Source organism: Ostrinia nubilalis, chromosome 4 (genome assembly GCF_963855985.1).
Source record: "Ostrinia nubilalis chromosome 4, ilOstNubi1.1, whole genome shotgun sequence".
Classification (NCBI taxonomy): domain Eukaryota; kingdom Metazoa; phylum Arthropoda; class Insecta; order Lepidoptera; family Crambidae; genus Ostrinia; species Ostrinia nubilalis.
The window spans coordinates 12,497,894-12,518,665 of record NC_087091.1 but is presented as its reverse complement, the minus strand read 5'-3'; the positions used below and the strand labels follow the sequence as shown (position 1 = coordinate 12,518,665).

General features: G+C 36.2%; 4 protein-coding genes across 10 annotated transcripts; 1 reads left to right on the top strand and 3 right to left on the bottom strand.

The window, feature by feature from the left end:
- Positions 1–1,003: 1,003 nt before the first annotated feature.
- LOC135071158 (cuticle protein 21-like) lies at positions 1,004–3,716 on the top strand. Its single transcript, XM_063964928.1, has 4 exons — positions 1,004–1,112; positions 2,319–2,546; positions 2,958–3,131; positions 3,522–3,716. The coding sequence occupies exons 1-4, from the start codon at positions 1,095–1,097 to the stop codon at positions 3,618–3,620; spliced, it is 519 nt and encodes a 172-aa protein (XP_063820998.1). The 5' UTR covers positions 1,004–1,094; the 3' UTR covers positions 3,621–3,716.
- On the bottom strand, positions 3,710–10,758 carry LOC135071142 (protein unc-1-like). Of its 2 annotated transcripts, XM_063964912.1 has the most exons (10): positions 10,608–10,758; positions 10,403–10,500; positions 9,757–9,918; positions 9,343–9,508; positions 9,116–9,244; positions 7,797–7,885; positions 6,865–7,118; positions 6,398–6,559; positions 4,050–4,215; positions 3,710–3,873 (listed from the first exon to the last, which is right to left on the bottom strand). In XM_063964912.1, exons 6-10 carry the CDS (start codon positions 7,839–7,841, stop codon positions 3,775–3,777), a joined length of 726 nt encoding a protein of 241 aa, XP_063820982.1. In that variant the 5' UTR covers positions 7,842–7,885; positions 9,116–9,244; positions 9,343–9,508; positions 9,757–9,918; positions 10,403–10,500; positions 10,608–10,758; the 3' UTR covers positions 3,710–3,774. The 2 variants fall into 2 exon arrangements, with proteins under 2 accessions (XP_063820982.1, XP_063820981.1); XM_063964911.1 differs by lacking the exons at positions 9,116–9,244; positions 9,343–9,508; positions 9,757–9,918; positions 10,403–10,500; positions 10,608–10,758 and adding an exon at positions 8,168–8,352.
- LOC135071380 (stomatin-like) lies at positions 9,122–11,279 on the bottom strand. The gene is made up of 5 exons (XM_063965172.1): positions 11,265–11,279; positions 10,595–10,763; positions 9,757–9,955; positions 9,343–9,508; positions 9,122–9,244 (listed from the first exon to the last, which is right to left on the bottom strand). The coding sequence occupies exons 1-5, from the start codon at positions 11,277–11,279 to the stop codon at positions 9,122–9,124; spliced, it is 672 nt and encodes a 223-aa protein (XP_063821242.1).
- Positions 11,280–11,559: 280 nt separating this feature from the next.
- On the bottom strand, positions 11,560–19,482 carry LOC135071136 (band 7 protein AGAP004871-like). 6 transcript variants are annotated; one of them, XM_063964903.1, is made up of 8 exons: positions 19,424–19,448; positions 18,875–18,916; positions 18,180–18,280; positions 17,574–17,729; positions 15,088–15,185; positions 13,344–13,505; positions 12,772–12,937; positions 11,560–11,750 (listed from the first exon to the last, which is right to left on the bottom strand). In XM_063964903.1, exons 1-8 carry the CDS (start codon positions 19,431–19,433, stop codon positions 11,613–11,615), a joined length of 873 nt encoding a protein of 290 aa, XP_063820973.1. In that variant the 5' UTR covers positions 19,434–19,448; the 3' UTR covers positions 11,560–11,612. The 6 variants fall into 6 exon arrangements, with proteins under 6 accessions (XP_063820973.1, XP_063820970.1, XP_063820971.1 ...); XM_063964900.1 differs by lacking the exon at positions 19,424–19,448 and adding an exon at positions 19,244–19,335; XM_063964901.1 differs by lacking the exon at positions 19,424–19,448 and adding an exon at positions 18,989–19,121.
- Between the last annotated feature and the right edge of the window lie 1,290 nt (positions 19,483–20,772).

Below are 20,772 nucleotides of genomic sequence, written 5' to 3'. Positions count from 1 at the left end.
TTACTGCAGCAATAATCATTTATTTCTGCATAAAGGTAGACGTTATAGTGATAGGTAAATTTATTTACAAAATTCTGACTTAATGTAATTTTTTTAGAAAATATGCTTCTAAAACTGTTTTTTTTATAAAATCACAAAATCGAATATTTCTTCGAAACTAAACAAATACAACTACTAGTTCCTTCATCAATTTTATACATAATAGTAATATCTAACGATTGCATTAATAAAACAGGGATGTCCGCTTCTAAGCCAAAATAAAACACTGTGCAGGGGGTTTTTATGTTCCTGGTCAGGCTATACTGATGGTACCTTCAAACTTCACCTTCTAGAAAAGATTGGAGTAAGGTTTTTACTTTTTGTTTTTACATGCACATTATTTACCAAATAATGAAAAAAGGTCCGTGTTCTGTCACTCTGTCTTAAAGTGGAAGGAACCATTGAAGGAACTAGGTGTAGGAAACACATTTTAAGTTGTTAACCCTTAAAAAGGCAGAAAGAATACCTACCTACTTATGGCTAACCGCCATAAAACTTTATTCCCTAGTTATAAAGTCCAGAAAAAAATATTTGCTATGACTAGTTTAAATATAAAAACAGACTAGAGTACCTACTACGTTACCAGCTAGCTACCTAATAGTTTTAGCTAGGAGTGCGTGCGTTAGGTAACAGTCGAAAACACATCATCGATACGATACAGTATTACTGTAAAATAGCACTGCTGACACTTACTTGACACAGCAACAGTATTTAGCTTGATGTTACCGTTTGCTCAGGTACGCAGGTGTTGAATGAATGGAATAGGGCATCAGGAATGAAATGCACCTCGCACCATTTCCCCGTAGACCTTGTCACCAAGGTCAGAGAAAAGACAATAATAATGCTGAAATTAACCTACGCAATGTGGTATTGTAATGTTCGGCTGCGTGGCCGAATATTGAAAATTATTGATTCATAGTTTGCTGCAACTTATCTCGGCAAGTTCACGATTGCTCATTGAAAGCAACCGCCGGTATAAAACCACAATACTTGCTGGACAAACATCAGTACCAGGGTTGATATCTGAACACCACAGTCGTAGCAAAATAAACGAAATGGCTTCCGTATTCAAGGTAACTTTTAATATTTTTAATTAGCAAAATTTTCAAACGCCTCTTTCAATTACTTGATAATTTATTGTAAGTTTAGGTAATTTATTTAAAATTAACGTAAATGTAGTGTAACAATCTGCCGAATCTAAAAAAACAAATGCCGATTTGAAATAATTAAAAGACAACAGCACTTAATTAAGTAGGTATTGACCAACGCACCTGTCCATAATTGCACATTAGTGAGAACCAAGTGAAATACCTAAACATTGATTAAAAATATCGTTTAAGGAGAACTGATATTAGATTTGTGTTACAGTTTCAGTCCGGATTCTGTAAAATGTAAGGGATTAGTGCCTACAGACGATAACACGTCAAGTATTAGCGTTTACGCCGACTTTTTTTTAAAAGTATTTCACTCGTTAATTAAGTGCGCTTTTACAATAAAAATGTACTTAAGTATACCTATCTACTCTGAAATGACTGTTGACTTTACCTTATCGTTCCATTGGGAAAGATAACTTAAAATAGCTAAGAACCTAAAAAAAATTCACGTCAAAAGTAAAAAAAAAGTGACGCGCTTCAAATGATTCAATACACAAACACACAATACGAAAGACCGAGCATTATTAGATGTCACAGCTCATAATACACAAAAGAGCCACGGTAAAGAGCTGCAGTTTTTGTTATCTCTGTGACAAACAAAATTCCGCGGGAAACTTTCTTCTAAGTTTGTTTTCATTGCCACTGTTAGGCAATGAGAGAGTACTATCTGACCGTGAAGGTCGCTGATTTTTTGCTTCAGTGGAAGCAGTGGAAGTTAGTCACGACTCGCGAACCCCACTTGCCTTTTTGTCGTGGCCCGTGTCTATTGATTGGGCAATTACTATCTATGTCAAATTGTACAATGAGCTAAAGGAAAGTTATTGTAGGTAGATAGAGTCCTATTTAATTTTACAGTCGTATATCCTTCGATCTTTGTCATATTACGAATTAGATAGTCTATCTTGAAATGACGCTCAGTTCACTTACTACATCAGGTCTTCTGAGTCATTTCTACATTAATATGTCTTCTGTCTAGCTTAATAATAGTTAGCTGGTTAAATGTCCCATTAATAAGTGCTCGGTCAGGCTGCACACATGGGTGCGGGTAAGGTGTTCTGTGTTCTAATGTGATGTCATCTTAAAAACTTTTTATTCATCTGACATCTTGTTTGATATCAATTTCAGGTCCTCATTCCCCTAGCCTTAGCTACTGTAGCAGTATCTGTGAAGTCAGGAGGCTACTCCTACAACAGGTTCAGTGGGCCCGTCAGCGGCAAAATCATCGAGGTCCAAGTCCCAGCTGCCCAGGGAATCCCCGCTCAGCAACACGCAGACTATGGTTACGACCATAACTCCGGTCAGATCCATCCAGACACTGCCAAATACGCGCATTTGAAGACCGTTGATTACGTGGTGAGTAAAAATCGTACCTAGAGTTGATCGTGGGGCAGAAAACTTCTCGAGTGGCGACCACGGGCTGTAAGACGTAGTGTGGGCAGGCCTCCCACTACCGACAATTTGGGGAAGGTCGCGGGAAGTACCTGCATGAATGAGGGCAGCGCAGGATCGGTCGTTGTAAAAAACCTTGGGGGAGGGAGACCATTGTCCAGCGGATGTCATTTGGCTGAAACGAATGAACGAACGAAAAATCATTTTACGATTTTAATTTTATCCTGGATTGTTTAGATTTGATAGATCTAAAATTGACCTGAAATACTGCTATCGAAGAGAAAGTATAACCGTAGTACTTTATTCTGTGCTATAACTTACAGTTTTATATTGTGACAAAAACAATTTAATTTCTATTGTTGTTTGTTTTTCCAGGCGAAGCCCGATTATCACTACGCCTACGGTGTAGAAGATCCCCATACCGGTAACCTTCAAAACCACAAGGAGCACCGCGATGGTGACGTCGTCACTGGAGAATACTCTCTGGTTGAGCCCGACGGTTCCATTCGTCTAGTCAAATACACTGCTGACCCCAAAAATGGATTCCAGGTGAGTGCTGTCCAATATTTCCACTAAATCCAAAATCTGTTCCAAAATTTCCACTAAAAATAATAATAATCCATTCCAAAAGTGGGGACGATCATTATCTTCGTATTCGTGAAACTGCTGCTATAATTATAGGTAAGTAGGCATTCTGAATTGGAACCAAAACAAATTAGAGAAAGACGGTTCTCAACGCCACATTTTTTGTGTGACTTCCTAGCGGTGTTGTTGTACAGTCGTCAATAAGAGTAAAGACCAGTAATAGGACCAGACACATTGTTCAACTTCTTGTTGAAGCCAGATGTGGTTTATGTGCACTTATTTATGGCTTCAGACCCTTAACTAATTATGAATCCTCTAATAAAAAATATTTATGAAATGAACATTCATTTACAGGCTGTGGTGCACAAAAAGGCTGGCGGTCAAGCGCAACAACCCATCCACTACGGACGCAAACAACAACAACAAGAAGACGACGAATCTCGAGAATACTAGTCTAAACGTAATACTTAATTAGTTGTTACAAGTTGTTATGTTGAATATTTATTACGTTGGTACTGTTTTTTAGAAAAATAAAAATCTAGTTGATCATTTTGCAATTTTATTTCCGAAATCATCGACTCACAAAACACTGGAATTACATAAAACATCATTTGAATATTTTTCGCAGAGTTTCAGTTGAAAATGGAAACACGATGGTGTGGGCGTTCTCCCCCGCAATCAAGTGCAATGATTGTAAATATCTCAGCTGGAAATAAAGAAATAGATGAAGAAATGATTAACAAATCCGTTTTAATTGAAACTGAAATAATTAATATTTTTTTAGTTCCACTTGCAATTAATGATAATTATTGTGAAGTTTGTGTTACATTTTGAGGACAAACATTGACTTAAGGTAAAGGATTATAATAATCTTGAAGATACCTGCATGGACAAAGGGTTATCTGAGAGTATCACAGAGGCTTTCTGAAGGTTTTTAGTGGCTTCTATTTCAGCCTTTGCAACAATTATTTTTGCGTTAGCCAAACGAGTTGACTCGGCTTCAGCTGCCATCGCTTTTTGCAGCTGGAGAGGTAGCCTTATATCTTTGCTATAAAAAAATACAGTGATCATTATCATAGTCATTTCAGCTACAGGACGTCCACTGTTGAAAATAGGCCTCCCTCCATGACTTCCAAATTGATCGGTTGGTAGCGCTAGCGGCCTGCTACCTTACACCTTGAGGGTGGACGTCTCACGCTGAAGATTTGATGAAAGAGGAATTTAGAGCCAAGAAGGGTAGGGGAACCTGTTGTACTTAGGCCAGTTTTTCGAATTTTGATTTTTTGAAAAATAATGCGCTTATATGTAAAGAACATTTAATTAACTACATAATTCATTCATAAAATTGTGTATAATTTTAAAAATTTGGGCATACTAGCTACTAGAAAAAAAAAGGGAAAACTGTCCTAGGTACAACAAACCAGGTGTACCTTGGACCATGTACGTTGTACCTATTCAAATTCAAATAAATGCTTATATTAGCTTCAATTTGTTTATTTTCTGTTGAATTATTATTTGATGTATATTTATTGTTGAATTATTACAGTTATTATAGCCTGACCAGGAACATAAAAACCCTCGCCATTTTGCGGAAAACTAATGGTACTAATTTCTTTTAATGGCAACAGTAACTGAAAACTTCATTGACATGTCACCTTGCATGTCAGTCTATTGCTGTCAAAGTGTAAACAAACTTTATTTTAAATGTGCGCAATTGGTTTTAAGAATTAAATTGCTAAAATATTTTTATAGTCGTGAAAGAAAAGTGGTTCACAATGTGTTAAAGTATTTGTCGAAGAGAAATACTAAGGGTTCGGACAATATTTTCATTGAATAATGTTTCCGACAAAGGTTGTCAAATTGACTGACATGTTTATCGTATAGTACAGTCCACTATGAAAATTAGCTGTGGTTTGTTTCAACTACCTATTTTAAAAATTTTTGTCACTTTCTAAGTGTTGAATTTTATGGGATTGGGAAAGAAGTACCGAGTTTGAAGCGTATTCGTACAGAATATTCAATTTCTGAATTTGATTATTGATGAATAATAAAATAAATTCTACTAGCTCGATTGATGGTTTCATTTAATTTATTTAAATCAGGTTACCTATAATAATATTTTTTCGTTAATTTATGAAAATATCAAATTAGCCCGTAATCCTGAATCTAAAGTTAACCTATTAATTTAACACAGGTACGACTGTACTCAGTGTTGCACTATCAAATGCAATTGACGCGCCTCTATGCCAGGGTTTTTATGTTCCTGGTCAGGCTATAGCAACAATATCTAAGTAAAAGTATTTTTTTAAAAGGATCCTCACACACCTTTTTTGTACTAATTATTTTTCACAATATTTTGGCAACAAATCACGTAATTTTAAGCTGGCTCTCCAGCCTGTGTTTAGCCTTACACAATCAACAAAAATATGACAACATTCAACATTTTTTGTAGTAAATTTTGTAGAAATTTGACATGTTTTGTCGTGTAGGACAAAACACGCGATGAAGTGGCTTTAACTTGCAATAATATTTTTTTTTCTTTCTTATTATTTAACATAAATTCTAGCAAAATATCCATTAAAACCGCTTTATCAACAAAAAATAATCTTAAAAAAGTCATATGAAGATACAATAAACATAAATTTAAAAAACATTAGAAATTACAAAACAATATATCAAAAACAGACTTTCAATTGCTATTTTGAGGTCTTCGCGGCATTGTATCTATAACGATATAATTTTTTTTTATTGCAACATAATTCTCATTAAAACGTAATGAAAATCAGTGACCAAGGTACATCGCTAGTTGGGTGGTCAAGGTACAAAATTGCGACTACTTCACTTAATAAGCTTAATAAACCCACTTCCATTTGAGCTTAGGATCTGAAACTCATATCGTCCAGTAGCTAGATACACTAAGATTATATTCTAACTATAACCGTTTGGTCAAACATGCAACATTTTTAATAAATTGACATGAAGTAAACCTCCAAAAACTCACTGTGTCAGTGTAAAATAATGAATTACCATTTTTTCTTGTACTTGCACGGCGTCGGCGAATCTTAGCTAACTTCACGATAATGTTGACAAATAACGTATCTAATACCCTAGACAACTGTTCATAAAACCGCATAATTTAAAAAATATATACAATTGTTTTAGGTACAACTCTGTCCAAGGTTCAACAGGTTCCCCTACATAAGTAACTACAAAAGCTTGGTACTTCTTACATGTCAACTCGAAGGACCTTGATTCCCCATTGACTGGTCAGCTTTTTCATTTGCTCTAGCACCTGATTGCTTATTGCCGGTCTGTCTATTAGTAGGTCAGTTAATTTCACAGATCCCAGCGCGTTTCTAAGCGCTGTAGCTCCAAGTAACTGTGTTGATACACTGTAGAAAAGTTTACCTAATTAATTGTGCGATTCACTGCTTGTGACTTACCTACCTACGAGTTTAAGTAGGGAGCGAGCGTACATGCATGATAATGTTATGACCATGGAAAAAGAAAATCTTAAATTATTGTTCACAATCTAAGGGGGCTCGAGGTTTTGTTAATTAATCCGGTGATATTGTTTCAGATGAAACACAATTAGTTTACCAAGCTTCATACCTCAAAGTAGAATCTTTAAGATATAACAGTTAACAAAAAGTTTAAGTAGTTACAAATTTTATTAAATCAGCCTTTATTTACCTACCTATAATCAGCAACATTAATCACAGCTGGTATTGGGTCGATAACTTTGTAATAGACTACAGCATCGACAGAAACTGTCAAGGAATCCTTCGTCAGAGCTTCTTGAGGAGGCACAACGTAACAAGCAATTCGCAGGTCAATATATTTCACTGTATCAACACAAGGCAGGAAGTACACGAGGCCGGGTCCAAAGGCACGGTTCTTGTATATTTTTCCATTCCGTAAAATTATTATTCTTTCGAAGTGACGGACAACCTGCAATTTTACAATCCATATCAACAATCTTCTTGACATCACCTTAAACTCGTATACTAACAACTCAGCAGATCCTACCAGGTTTAACAGGAGGGGTTAGAATCGAGAGGAGAAAAAGTTGAGTCGATAAGTTAGTATATTTACACTTTCATTTCAAAATAGCACTTCTTACAACTAAATGACTTGCCAAACTTGCCACGGTGTTTAACTTGGTTGATGTGCTGTTAGCAGTACTTCGTTCGTTTCAGCCGAAAGACGTCCACTGCTGGACAAAGGCCTCCCCCAAGGATTTCCACAAAGACCGGTCCTGCGCCGCTCGCATCCAGGCACCTCCCGCGACCTTCGACCTTCACGACCACGATCGTCGGTCCACCTAGTGGAAGGCCTGTCCACGCTACGTCTTTCGGCTCGTGCTCGCCACTCAAGAACTTTCCTGCCCCAGCGGTCATCAGCTCTCCGAGCTGATTAGCTGTACTTACTCAAATCTATTGGATAATGGTGGAGATGAGGTTACGAACCTTAGGACTTCTTCACGTGTAAACACGTTCGCAATCAGGCCGCAATAGAGCAGGTAGCAATTGTTGATCGAATTTTGTTAATCAAATAAGCTAATCCAGCGCCATTTACATGGAAATATAACATCGTATACATAAAGAACTTTAGAGTAGGTAGACTAACCACGAATACACAAAGCATTGATATCGGAAAAGTTATGATAACCATTAGAATTGAAAAGAGCACCAGGCATTTTTCAACGAAGGTATCACCTGGAAATTTAATTAAATTGTGAAATATTGTGAGCAATTACAAACAGTAAAAGATGAAAACTGAACTACACTCGCGAGCAAAAGTATGGAATCACCCCATTCGTTTTGAGTAATCTTTGTAGCTAAACGACTATGAAAAATGGTACCAGTTTAAAGGTTACATTACAAACTTTAACTTGATACCATAGGTGCATAGAAAATCATTGAGTTCTTCAGAACGCTGGTACGCAGAACCACAAGAAGGTGATTCCATACTTTTGCTCGTAAGTATAGATAGCTAACCTTTCTGTGGGGGTGCACATGGGGTTCTTTGAAAACTTCCTAGTCTATCATTGTCTTTAATGACGGATGGTTTATTTGTTTCATCTGCATATCTAACAAGGGCACCATTGTCACAGGGTGTCATGGTCACAGGGATTTAGAGGAATTTGTACAAAAAACTAATCAAAGAGGAGCTGATGTCAAAATCAATGCTCGCAAAAGTTAGACAGTTTATTTTTTCAGGTGTTTATTTCTTGGTATTTCGTACCAAGAAGGTCTTTATTAGTCCTTAATTAAATAAATAAATATACACTCGACAGCAAATAAATCGCACCACCCGCGACAAGCACTTTCAAACGTATGCATCCCCACTTCACACCAATATTGGTACCATTCAAAAGCCTAGTTCTAAACTTCTTTTCATTATAGGAAAGGTTTTTACCCCAAAAATGTTTCTTTAGAAGGATCCAGAGTCACTTCTTCAAAAAATAGATAGTTACGCTTGAGCCAACTTTTATGGCTATAAAACTGTTAAGTTGAGATTAATCGCTATCCATCTGTTAAAGAGGACACGTGTGATCATTATTTGGTTTTATAACCATAAAATTTGGTCTAATTGACCCCAGAGGTGAGCCCAAAGTGAGGTCTTTTTTCAAGTCACATTTATGGTATATGTTAATCATTTATTAAGAAATTAAATGTGTTTTTCTTTAAGGATATTTATTGGGCTTTCAAATAACACCAATATTGTTGGGGCACCATTATTGTGTCAAAAGAAAATCTTTAAAGTTCGCGTCGCGGGTGGTGCGATTTATTTGCTGTCGAGTGTAGATCAGCCAAGTTTCTACAATGATTTTGGTGCTAAATAAACTGAGTTTAATTTTACTCACATTTAATTGATTGAACCACTATGAATAAACTTTTTATAAGGGTATCAAAATAAATGGTCCTTGACAGTGTTAGTTATACCTGTGCTTATACTGTTGGTCTGCGTGCATTTTTCATACTTTCTGGTTCGGGCAGTTCCAGTGGAAATGGAAAAACAATCGAAGTTTTTTGTTGTCCGGCTATAAAACTTAATGTTTGTAAATATCTTAGCTGAAAGAAATGGGTTTCATTTAATAAGTAATCAGCATTAGCGTCGGAAATAAATAATCAGTATCTATTGTTACAAAAACTTGGTAAAATGTTATTACGAGCATCGTCTGTGGGTTCTCCATCATGATTCTGGAAGCTTCTCGAAGGTTCTCTGCTGCTTTGATTTCTCCCTCGGCTTCGATGACCTTGGCCTTGCCAACTCTAGTTCCTTCAGCCTCAGCTGCCATAGCTTTTTGCAGTTCAAACGGTAGGATTACGTCTTTTCTAAATAGTAAAAAAAAATTGGTCACGGATTGGAGTTGGACATTCCATGGTCTGCATTTCTCTACTCTACATATTATTATGCCACATTATGCTCTATAGGGCTTTACATACTTTCTTGGGTGATGATCAATATTTTAGGATGTATGAACATTTGTATCATTATACGATTACATAAACGTTTGCTTACATTTAACTGTGGACTGCCCACCTATAGGCTGAAATAATTATGATTCTAAATATTTACTCACATATCCACTCTCTCCATTTCGACGCCCCATTCGTTAGTAATTTTATCTATTTCACTTCTGGCTGAATGGCTGATTTTCACTCGATCCGACAACAGCTCAGACAAAGTGTGCTGCCCGAGGATGTTTCGGAGGGTAGAGACCGATATAAGTTTTGTCGCTTGGCTAGAGCAAATAAAAAAAACTATGCTATTACTATGCGCTAGAAAATTACAAATATAATAAATAATAATACACTACTGCAGGTATTGTAATACCATGATGAATTAATATTGGATAAGCGCTAGAATGGGACCTGGCTGAGAAATGTTTGCATTGCATTTTATCATCAGGCTTCATCATCATCATCATCAACAGCCCTTTACAGTCCACTGCTGGACTATGAGCCTCCTCCACTATAGTGGAGGGTTTTGCCATAATCTCCACGCTAGGCAGGCGGGTTGGAGATCGCAGTTTAAAAGATTGATGTTTTTCAGAGAGCGCTGCTGCCCATTCTCTGTTTGATGTGTAGTCCCTAAGTCGCCTCTTACGACACCCGCGGGAAGAGTAGGGGTTGGTGACAAATGTATTCTACTCTGCCGTCACCACACGGCTTCAGAAAAAACATTTTCTTTAGTTTCTTGAAATATTAAATAGATAAAATATTTACGAGTGTTTTTGAACATTGAGAAAACAATGCAACGGCTTCTGAATGTGAAAATAAACAACAGCGTCCACAATTACAGTCACAGAATCTCTTGTAAGGACCTGCAATCAATAAATTAATGGGTTTTTACATGTTCACGTCTCTGAGGTCAAGTGAAATCGTGACACTGAAATAAAAGGGACAAAACTTAATTACAAAAGGGAGTAACCTCTTGAGAAGGTAAATTGAAGGACTGCGTTCGGAGGTCAATAAGAATTGAACTGTCTGTGAGTGGCAACACCCATATTATGCCAGGCCCGGCCGGCGAGTCCGTCCTCACTCTACCGAACCGGAGAACGATTGCTCTTTGATATTGTTTAACAACCTAGAAAGTAAAGGAGGAAGTATATTAATCATGATAGTCTACACTGCAGGATGATCCTAATTTACCAGGGGAGGCTTTGATCTATACTGCTCACACTGCTACCCAGATGGTTTGGAGAGGCTTGATGTTAGCTTATCTGTACGAAAAGTTGCCCTTTACAACATCCATGAAAAGAGTGGGAGTGATCCTTTTTTAGTGAGCGACCTCTATGGGCGACGGTAATCACTTACCATCAGGTGATCCGTCTGCTCGTTTGCCTCCTATCACATAAAAAAAAAAGTCTGCTATGAAAATAGTCTGGTGGTGAACTTACCCTGAAGCAAAATAACAGGACAACTGGGAATACAAAAACCACTATCGTGAAAAATATAAAAAATATTCTTTCTTTCCGTGATATTTTATTGATATTTTCTGCAACGAAAAACCTTGGATTATGAGCTTTTGTTGATGTAAAATGTAAAAACTAAGTGTAAGCTTTGTTTATGTAGCGTGTGTCCTAACCTCTTTCACTTTCATTTTTCATGTTTGTATAGAGTGGTTTCCCGTAGAGATAAATTTAAACATAGGTACATTTGTAGTTAACTTTAATAAATAATATGCGAAAGATTTATCTGTTGTTTACTTTACCAAAAATTCGAGAGAATGACAAGAAAAGTCAAGTGTTCTTCTTTTTTATGAAAATGACTTGGATTTTGGAAAACACGATTCGCCAATTCGGGGAAAACCCTGGTATCCAAAATTTGTCCAAGTCTATGTTTTATTTTTAGACAATAATAGAAAGTTTAAGGAAAAACAATTGCAAGATATGTGTTTAATTTTTTACTATTTGTAAAACTAGTTAAAAATAAATTAAATAGGTAAAGCATGCGAGGTGCTTGGGCCGGCGCCGCCGCCCAGGAAAGTCTTGAGGAAGTCCATCGGAAACGGAAATATTATGGTAGAGTTCTTCTCGGCTGATATCGTGTTGAGCGACTGTAGGTATCGTAACTGGAAATGGAAAGAATACCAGTATAATTGACGTTAGCAGGATTTTCATCTAATTAATTAAAATATTTTTAGTTAAGTAAACTTATAATCCTGGCTACAATATTACGGGCGTAAAAATGGGACGATGGGCTGGGGTCGAATTCACTCAATTCATGTAAAAAATGACAATAATATTATTATGTATAGCCTGACCAGGAACATAAAAACCCTCGCCATGTTGCGGAAAACTAATGGTACTAATTTCTTTTAATGGCAACAGTAACTGAAAACTTCATTGAAATGTCACCTTGCATGTCAGCCTATTGTTGTCAAAGTGTAAACAAACTTTATTTTAAATGTGTGCACTTGATTTTGTGAATTAAATTGCTAAAATCTTTTTATAGTCGTGAAAGAAAAGTGGTTCACAATGTGTTAAAGTATTTGTCGAAGAGAAATACTAACGGTTCGGACAATATTTTCATTGAATAATGTTTCCGACAAAGGTTGTCAAATTGACTGACATGTTTATCGTATAGTACAGTCCACTATGAAAATTAGCTGTAGTCTGTTTCAACTACCTATTTTAAAGTATTTTGTCACTTTCTAAGTTTTGAATTTTATGGAATTGGGAAAGAAGTACCGAGTTTGAAGCGTTCATGAGCAGACATTGCAGTTGAATATTCAAGTTTTGAATTTGATTATTGATGAATAATAAAATAAATCCTACTAGCTCGATTGATGGTTTCATTTAATTTATTTAAACCAGGTTACCTTTAATAATATTTTTTCGTTAATTTATGAAAATATCAAATTAGCCCGTAATCCTGAATCCTGATAAATAAATTTAGCCTATTAATTTAACACATGTACGACTGTACTCAGTGTTGCACTATCAAATGCAATTGACGCGCCTCTATGCCAGGGTTTTTATGTTCCTGGTCAGGCTATAACCGTGAGTTAAAAAATGGCATATTTAGGATTTTTGTGAAACTACGAGTAGAGTGTGTTTGTCATTTTCACTATCGATATAAAAAAACTATACCTGCAAAGCCATAGGGTTGTCAATCATGACCAGAGATGCTTCTCTTAAGGCCTTTGAAGCCTTGATCTCTCCTTCAGCTGCTATGATCTTGGCACGGGCCTCGCGGTCGGCCTCGGCCTCAGCTGCCATGGCCCTTTGAAGTTGAACTGGTAGCCGGACATCTTTTCTGAAAGGAATTTTTGATTTGATTATGACTTATTACTAAGTGTAACACAAAAACTAAATTATCAGCTTTCAGTTTAGCAATAGTCCACACAACATAAAAGTTAAAAAAGGTCGAGAAAATTATTGTTTGTTACAAATAACGTTGGACAACTTTGGGTTAATAAGCCAGTTCTGAATTAACTTTGAGGTAAGATAGCCAGTTTCTCTTTTCTTAAGGATTCCGGGTGAAGCTCGCTTCCACCTTCAAACTGATCATCACTTACCATCAGGTGAAATTAATGCAGGCCAAGAACTTATAATAATAATAATAATAAGTCATTTATTTCAACACACTAATATGTATATAATACTAGGACTGAGATGTAGCTCAAGAATTTTACATAATATCATATACTAGGACGACTTACATCTCAACTCTTTCGACTTCAACTCCCCACGGGTCAGTGGCCTCATCCAAGTTGGCCTGCATCATGTGGCTGATGGCCTCCCGATCCGACAACAGCTGTGCCAGGTCTCGCATGCCCAGCACGTTCCGAAGGGTCGTCGCAGCCAGGAGTCTGGTGGATGCACTGGAACGGTTGATGATGTTGTTATTAGGCGGTTACAAGCAGAATTTATGGAATATACCTATTAATATCTGACCTCCTTCAAAATATGACTTCTTCATAACATTATTATGTTAGTTATAGCCTGACCAGGAACATAAAAACCCTCGCCATGTTGCGGAAAACTAATGGTACTAATTTCTTTTAATGGCAACAGTAACTGAAAACTTCATTGACATGTCACCTTGCATGTCAGTCTATTGTTGTCAAAGTGTAAACAAACTTTATTTTAAATGTGTGCAATTGATTTTGTGAATTAAATTGCTAAAATATTTTTATAGTCGTGAAAGAAAAGTGGTTCACGATGTGTTAATGTATTTGTCGAAGAGAAATACTAAGGGTTCGGACAATATTTTCATTGAATAATGTTTCCGACAAAGGTTGTCAAATTGACTGACATGTTTATCGTATAGTACAGTCCACTATGAAAATTAGCTGTAGTCTGTTTCAACTACCTATTTTGAAGTTTTTTGTCACTTTCTAAGTTTTGAATTTTATGGAATTGGGAAAGAAGTACCGAGTTTGAAGCGTTCATGAGCAGACATTGCAGTTGAATATTCAAGTTCTGAATTTGTTTATTGATGAATAATAAAATAAATCCTACTAGCTCGATTGATGGTTTCATTTAATTTATTTAAACCAGGTTACCTTTAATAATATTTTTCGTTCATTTATGAAAATATCAAATTAGCCCGTAATCCTGAATCCTGATACATAAATTTAGCCTATTAATTTAACACATGTACGACTGTACTCAGTGTTGCACTATCAAATGCAATTGAAGCGCCTCTATGCCAGGGTTTTTATGTTCCTGGTCAGGCTATACATACAGCGGCAGAAATTAAAAGGAACAATACAATAAAGAAATAATTTTAATTAAGTCTGTAACTGGATTGGGTATAATAAATAATGAGTATTGGTTTAGCCTTGAAAACTTAATTAGTTTTTAACTAACTGTAAAATAAAGTTTTCAGATACTCGTACATTGAAACATAAATTAGCTATTTATAGTAAGTTTGCGAACTATTGACCATTTGGTTACTAGTGCTTGGGACGTGTCTGAAATGTCTGAATCGTCACTAGCGTTTAGTACCTAATCGTTGTGAGTTTGGTGTGTCGAATCGATGCACCGGTTAATCTTCAGATATTAAAGGTGAATTTAGCTTAAATGTGCTATTGTTAGCCACTGTGCATCTGCAGGGATGTCATCTAAAATTAAACGCACATAAACATAATTTCTGCTTCGTATCATCTCATTTGTTTACGAAATGGCGTATTCATCAAACGCTGAGTAATAAAATATGCATTTGCGAAAATGCACCTCGATGTGCCGTGGGTGCATTCGGATTGTTCCAAATTACAGTCCACTTGATATTTTAAAGTCTGTTTGTGGTCGAGTGTTTTTATTGTAGTAATCAAATCAAATCACCTGTACTTTTAGAATTGATTTGATTGTTTATCATACTTTGATTTTTTAAATTTCGGTCAAATAATATGATTAACACAAAGTTTTACGATTAGGGAGGTAAATGCTATTGTATATTACCTATAGTCTGCCACCCGCACTACTGCATTCAGGGGTTCCTTGATTCTGTAGTACACGACGGCATCTACCGCTACTGTCACCGAATCCCTCGTCAGCACCTGTGAACCAATGTTTCATGGTCATTTAACAGTCATACACAACCATGTTAACTACTCAACATAAATACATATAATGATTAAGCACATAACTTTATTAGTTTACTATGTAATACCAAATTACCAACTAATCAAAAAGTAACATTGTCAATTCAAATTACTTTAGTGCATATTCAAATTCTACCTAATTTTAAACCATTAGTTTTACTTTGAAGTTCTTAATAATAGCAGTTTGAAGTTTTATTTTTGGTACATATTACATTGTAGAGAGCAGACAACTTATTGCTATTGCAATAGTTGAGACATTCACTGACTAGAGAGGAAAGTGCCGCCAGTCTTGGAAAATAAGGCTTGTTCCACATATTTCAACCAATTCCAAGCGTAGACCTCATGTGCCAAAAATGCATTGTGTGTTAATAGGGCAGTTAGTGTACCAGCCCTGCCCAAAGATGGATGGAGCACGGTGCGAGTGTATGACATTTGGCAAGTTCAAATGTCGTGGGAAGTATGGTGTTACCGCCACCGTTCTCTTGGTGACACGATTGATTTGAAGCTATAAAACATGATCACTAATAAATAGCTAGTAGCTGGTATTACATGTATACCTAAAGATAGTGTTAAGCATTAGGTACACTAGTGATTTTAATTGATCGATACCTCAATAGTGACTTAGAACCAATTTCGCTGTGAGTTCTGATCTTCTTCATTCTTCTGAACTGAAGGTGAAGGCTGTGTCACTTTGCGTCCAATGTTATTGCCGATGAATTTACGAATTGCATGATTAACGAGTACCTACATAATTATGTAAGACATCCAACGATCAAATACCAATACAACATTTATTTCCGACAAATGGAATCTGATCGAGTAAATATTAACATCCTACTCCAAAATCAATCGGATTCTTTGCATCTCACTGTCAGAGCCAATCAAGCGAGTTGCGCACGCGCGGAGTTTACCACAAAATTGAGGTCAGCTCTGCGAGCTGTCTGTTCTCGAGCGGTCAGCATTCGACATTTCAAAATAAACCCCTTTTCACTTCGAATTATGATATTGACCATTTATTTACTGTTTCGACTGTTAGATTATGTGATAACTAATTTGTCCGATTCTCAAATAGCACTATTTTCATGTTTATAATCAAGTTCCTTATTAGAAACAGATGATATTTTTACACCTTATTTATAAGAATTCTTAGTTTGTTACTGTAAATTAAGATGTTATTGACTACAAGGTTCTCATTACTTCATTAATTTTGTTCGCCCACTCCTATTCCATCGGTTGTAATCTAATTTAGAGTATCATCTCAGCACATTGAATGCTGATAAAATAATAAATCTTTAGCGTAATTAAATGTCATATTAGGTACTTTATAACGCACCTTACTTACTTACTTCTATATCACTAATGACTTCGTTACACTTCACGAAGATGGGAACAAGATTGACATAATAGTTATTACCGACTGGTTTTGTAATTGTTAACAAAGTCATCAATCAAGTTAATTGAATTAGTATAAAAGGTTAATACAATCCATAATTTATTAATGATAATAAGTACGGTCAGCAATTGCAGGCCAATTTATCTTAGATAGATACGTCCTTTTATGTTGGCTTTTATCTCGTTTGATTTGGATCGGAGTGCTTTTAAATGGATTGATTACCTATCATTATCATTTATGTTTATGGTATCTCTCGATTTGAAATCATTCCAGTTTTGTAATAATATTACAATACAAATAGGGAACGCTACTAAACCGCCCAGACAATCGGTTACCGATTCTCCATTGTTTTACATGCAGTAAACTTTGAATGATCGCAGGTCATCAACTAATCGAGGCAATGAATGCTGTATATCTGGGTTAACTGTTTTCAATACCACCATTATACAGCAATTGGTGTGTTTTGTTGCAGCCACGTGTCGGCGATCGGTGTTTATGTGTCTACGTATTTTAGGTGGTATCCTGTGGGGTAATTTTTAAAATCCGAACTTGGATGAACTTATAAACGAATTTATTTTGTAAGCGAATTGCTTGGTCTTGGATTGTAGTTTTTAAGGGTTTATTTTGTTGCAAATATAAAGTTTGTTGGAGTATAAGTCATTGAATTATTTTTTACACAAATAGTTAATGTTAATTTAGTTAGGCCTGTGTTAGTATGTAGGTACACTTCAAAGGTAGTATACATAGTCTTTGTTGTAGTCATTATTAAAAAACTTATTTTTATTAAAAGCAATATAAATAATTATTAAAAATGTACACTATATTTTGTCATTATTCATGGTAGTGCAAGTAATTATAATGAGAAGAGCTCATTAGTCAACGAATGCAACAACCATGACTTTCTTATCTACTAGCTAGGTGCTTATTTCGTTGTCAGTTCCAGTACTTACCTCTTGGGGTGGCACGTCGAAGGAGACGGTCCTGAGGTCTACTTTCCTGTAGGTGTCGATACATGGCAGCACGAAGAAGAGGCCAGGTCCTCTCGCGCCTCCTTTCCGAAGCCTGCCCAGGCGGAATATCACTGCTCGCTCGAATTCTTGTACTACCTACAAAATAAAATTACCTAATATGTAACTAACAAGTAAGCTTGTTTTGAGAATGTATTAGGAATTAGGACAAAGAAAAAGGGCGAAAGAAGTCTTCTGGTGCAAAAGGTAGAGTCAGAAAAGAACGGCAAAAACTGCGTACGGCATAATACGAGTAAAAATAAATTTTTTTAGATACGAATTCTTTTAATTAACAATGAAAACGGAATATTAGTTTTTAGATTTTTGTTGTGAAATCACACCTTTCATGAAACGAACAAAGAAGGCAATATTTTTTTCCAAAGCTGTAAACTTTTTTACATACGAGTATGTAAGTAGTTTTTCAATATCAAATATTTATCAATTAATTTTTTTGGCAAATTAAAACTGAACCATACAATTGTAGTTATAATATAAATCGGGAAAAAAGTTTCTAAGGTAGAGTTTAAGTAAAAATTATTTTATTTTTACCTTAAAACACTCAAAAAGGGAGAAGGGAAATGTGATGATGACCAGCAGAAATGACACCAGAGTGGCGAATCTCTCGACGCAGCCCACCGCTTCTGGATTAGCTATTGGTACAAAAAAGTGAAGTTTATAAGGTCAGTTTCATTTTAAATAAGTCTTTCGAACTACGAAGGGGCTGGAATTATTACAGTCTTTGAAATCATTATGGGGTTTTTAGATTAATCTTTTGATTCTATTATAAGTTTTGTAGCGTATTTTAAACAGCACTACAAATACACAAGCGTGCAAAATTTCCTACACATAGAACATTACCACCGGAACTACTTATTGAATAAGTTTTGGGAAATTATTGTAAAATTATTTAGTTCGATGTATTAAAAAAGTTAAGTTAATATAACTAGCTTAATAACACTTTATTAAATGTACGTAAGTATTTAAAAAACAACATAAAATAAACGCCACAAACAAAGAAATAACTATCTAAATAACTATTAGTACCTAAAAGCTCGATGACTTCAGGATCTCCATATAATACTTATTCCTAGTCGTAGTTATCAATTTGTTTTTTTACCAGTATATCAGCAGGAAAATGTACTTAATTTTAAAAAAGGGTTTTAATAACATTTAGTAAAAGTTTCAAATGTTAATAAGCGTTACGACAATTTAACAATAAAGTAGTCGTTTCAAAAATTACTCACGCATTTGTATTGTGATAGCGCAAGAAGTACCCGTATCGCAATCTAAAACGTTCAAACGAATCAATTATAAAACGTTAAAGTATTTATTTGTTTTAATTTAGTTAATCTACTCACGACTGGGTACGTGGTCGCGCCTAGTGCTTACAGATCTGAGTTCAACCGGCATCTCACTTGTTTACTTTATTAATACCGAAGAGCAATCGTTTAGCACTGCTAACGATCCCGAACCAGCTGACATAATGAACTAACTTACTGACAGGAGAGCCAGCTGTTTACGCGACCCAAAAACAGCGGTGCCAACTAAAAATATCAATTACCATCCACACCAATAGGCAATAAACCGGTAGGGATTAGTCAAAAAGTATTTACGTATTTCGAGGTAGCACTCCACTTCGCCGGAATCCTTGTCGTGACAACCGAAATCCATGGGGAGGAGGCGTCTGACATGGGGCATTTACTATGTGAATTAGTTGGTGTCTCCGTCGCGGTGACTATGTTTGTACTAAGGTGTGAGCGCGAAAGATCGGTGAAAATAAATAATTAACGCACTTTCCGCCATGCCGACGCGCGCGCACCGGTCCGCGATGATCCAATTTGTGCTCTTTAGGTATTCGTGCGATCGCTCCCGTAATTTGCTGGAGGATGTTTGGATAATCACTTAAATCGGATGAGGATTTGTTTTATTTTGAGGGCTTGTTCGTTTATTTTCGGATGAACTTCGCCGGTGCATGATGAAAGCTTATCACCAGAGATTACTCCAAATTATTAGGTAGAGCTTACGCGTCTGCGGTTTTCAAAGAAGCTTATTTTATTTCAGACAATGATTTAAGATTTATTATTATGATGTAAAAATAACCACATTAATTATTGTGTATTTGTATAATCGTTTCATTTAAATTGTAGCTTGATCATATTCCATATAGGCCAGTAGAATTAAACACAAAAATTGATTAAATCGGAAATAATTCCTACAAAAGATTTTTTTGCTTTAATGGCTTCATTGGTTGCCCATTAAGACTCTCCTAAGTTTTCGACTTCGACAGAGTTGTGCTTAAGTGGTGGGGGCCCCCGAAAGGGGCGTATTTTCGGTTTTCCGGTTATACCGCGTAAAGGACTTACCCTATCGAAAAGTGGTCTTCATGACGGTTAAAGGGCACTTAATCCTGCATTGAATAAGACCAAATTCATATGTTTTGGACAAACCGTTCTCGCGCTAAAGTTCGGCAAAGTAGAAAATATACGTATAATTAATGACCCTCTCCACGGCCAATGGCTTGTTACCCACATGCTTCCAAGCCTTGTAAAGGGTCGCCTTAACCAGTGTAACCCTAACAAGGCTCACGAGTTTGATTCGCTTATCCTTGTTCGTCCCAGCCGTTCCTTAACTGCGGTTGCTGCACCTCTTCCTGGCACTCTCCTGAACGACTCTGTGTTACCTAATGTGGCTGCCCCTCTTCCTTGTACCCTCCTGTACGATTTCATTGCTTAGCCATATGCCTGGTCCAAGGTTCGACGCCACAAAATCAACTTCGTACGAGTGAAAATAGTTTAAATACTATTTCCCGTGCTTGCAACATTTTTCTTTACTGCTTCGCCTCTATTAGTCGTAGAGTGATTGTATATATCCTATAGCCTTCCTCAATGTATGAGCTATTCAACACAAAAATAATGATTTCAATCAAACTAGTAATTCTTAAGATTAGCGCGTTCAAACAAACAAACAAAAAACTCTTCGGCATTTTAATATGAACTTGTTGTTATTGATTTTTGGTGTCGAACCTTAGACCAGGCATACGGCTAGGCAACGTAGTCATGCAGGAGGATACAAGGAAGAGGGGCAGCCACAGTAGGTAACACAGAGTCGTTCAGGAGAGTGCCAGGAAGAGGTGCAGCAACCG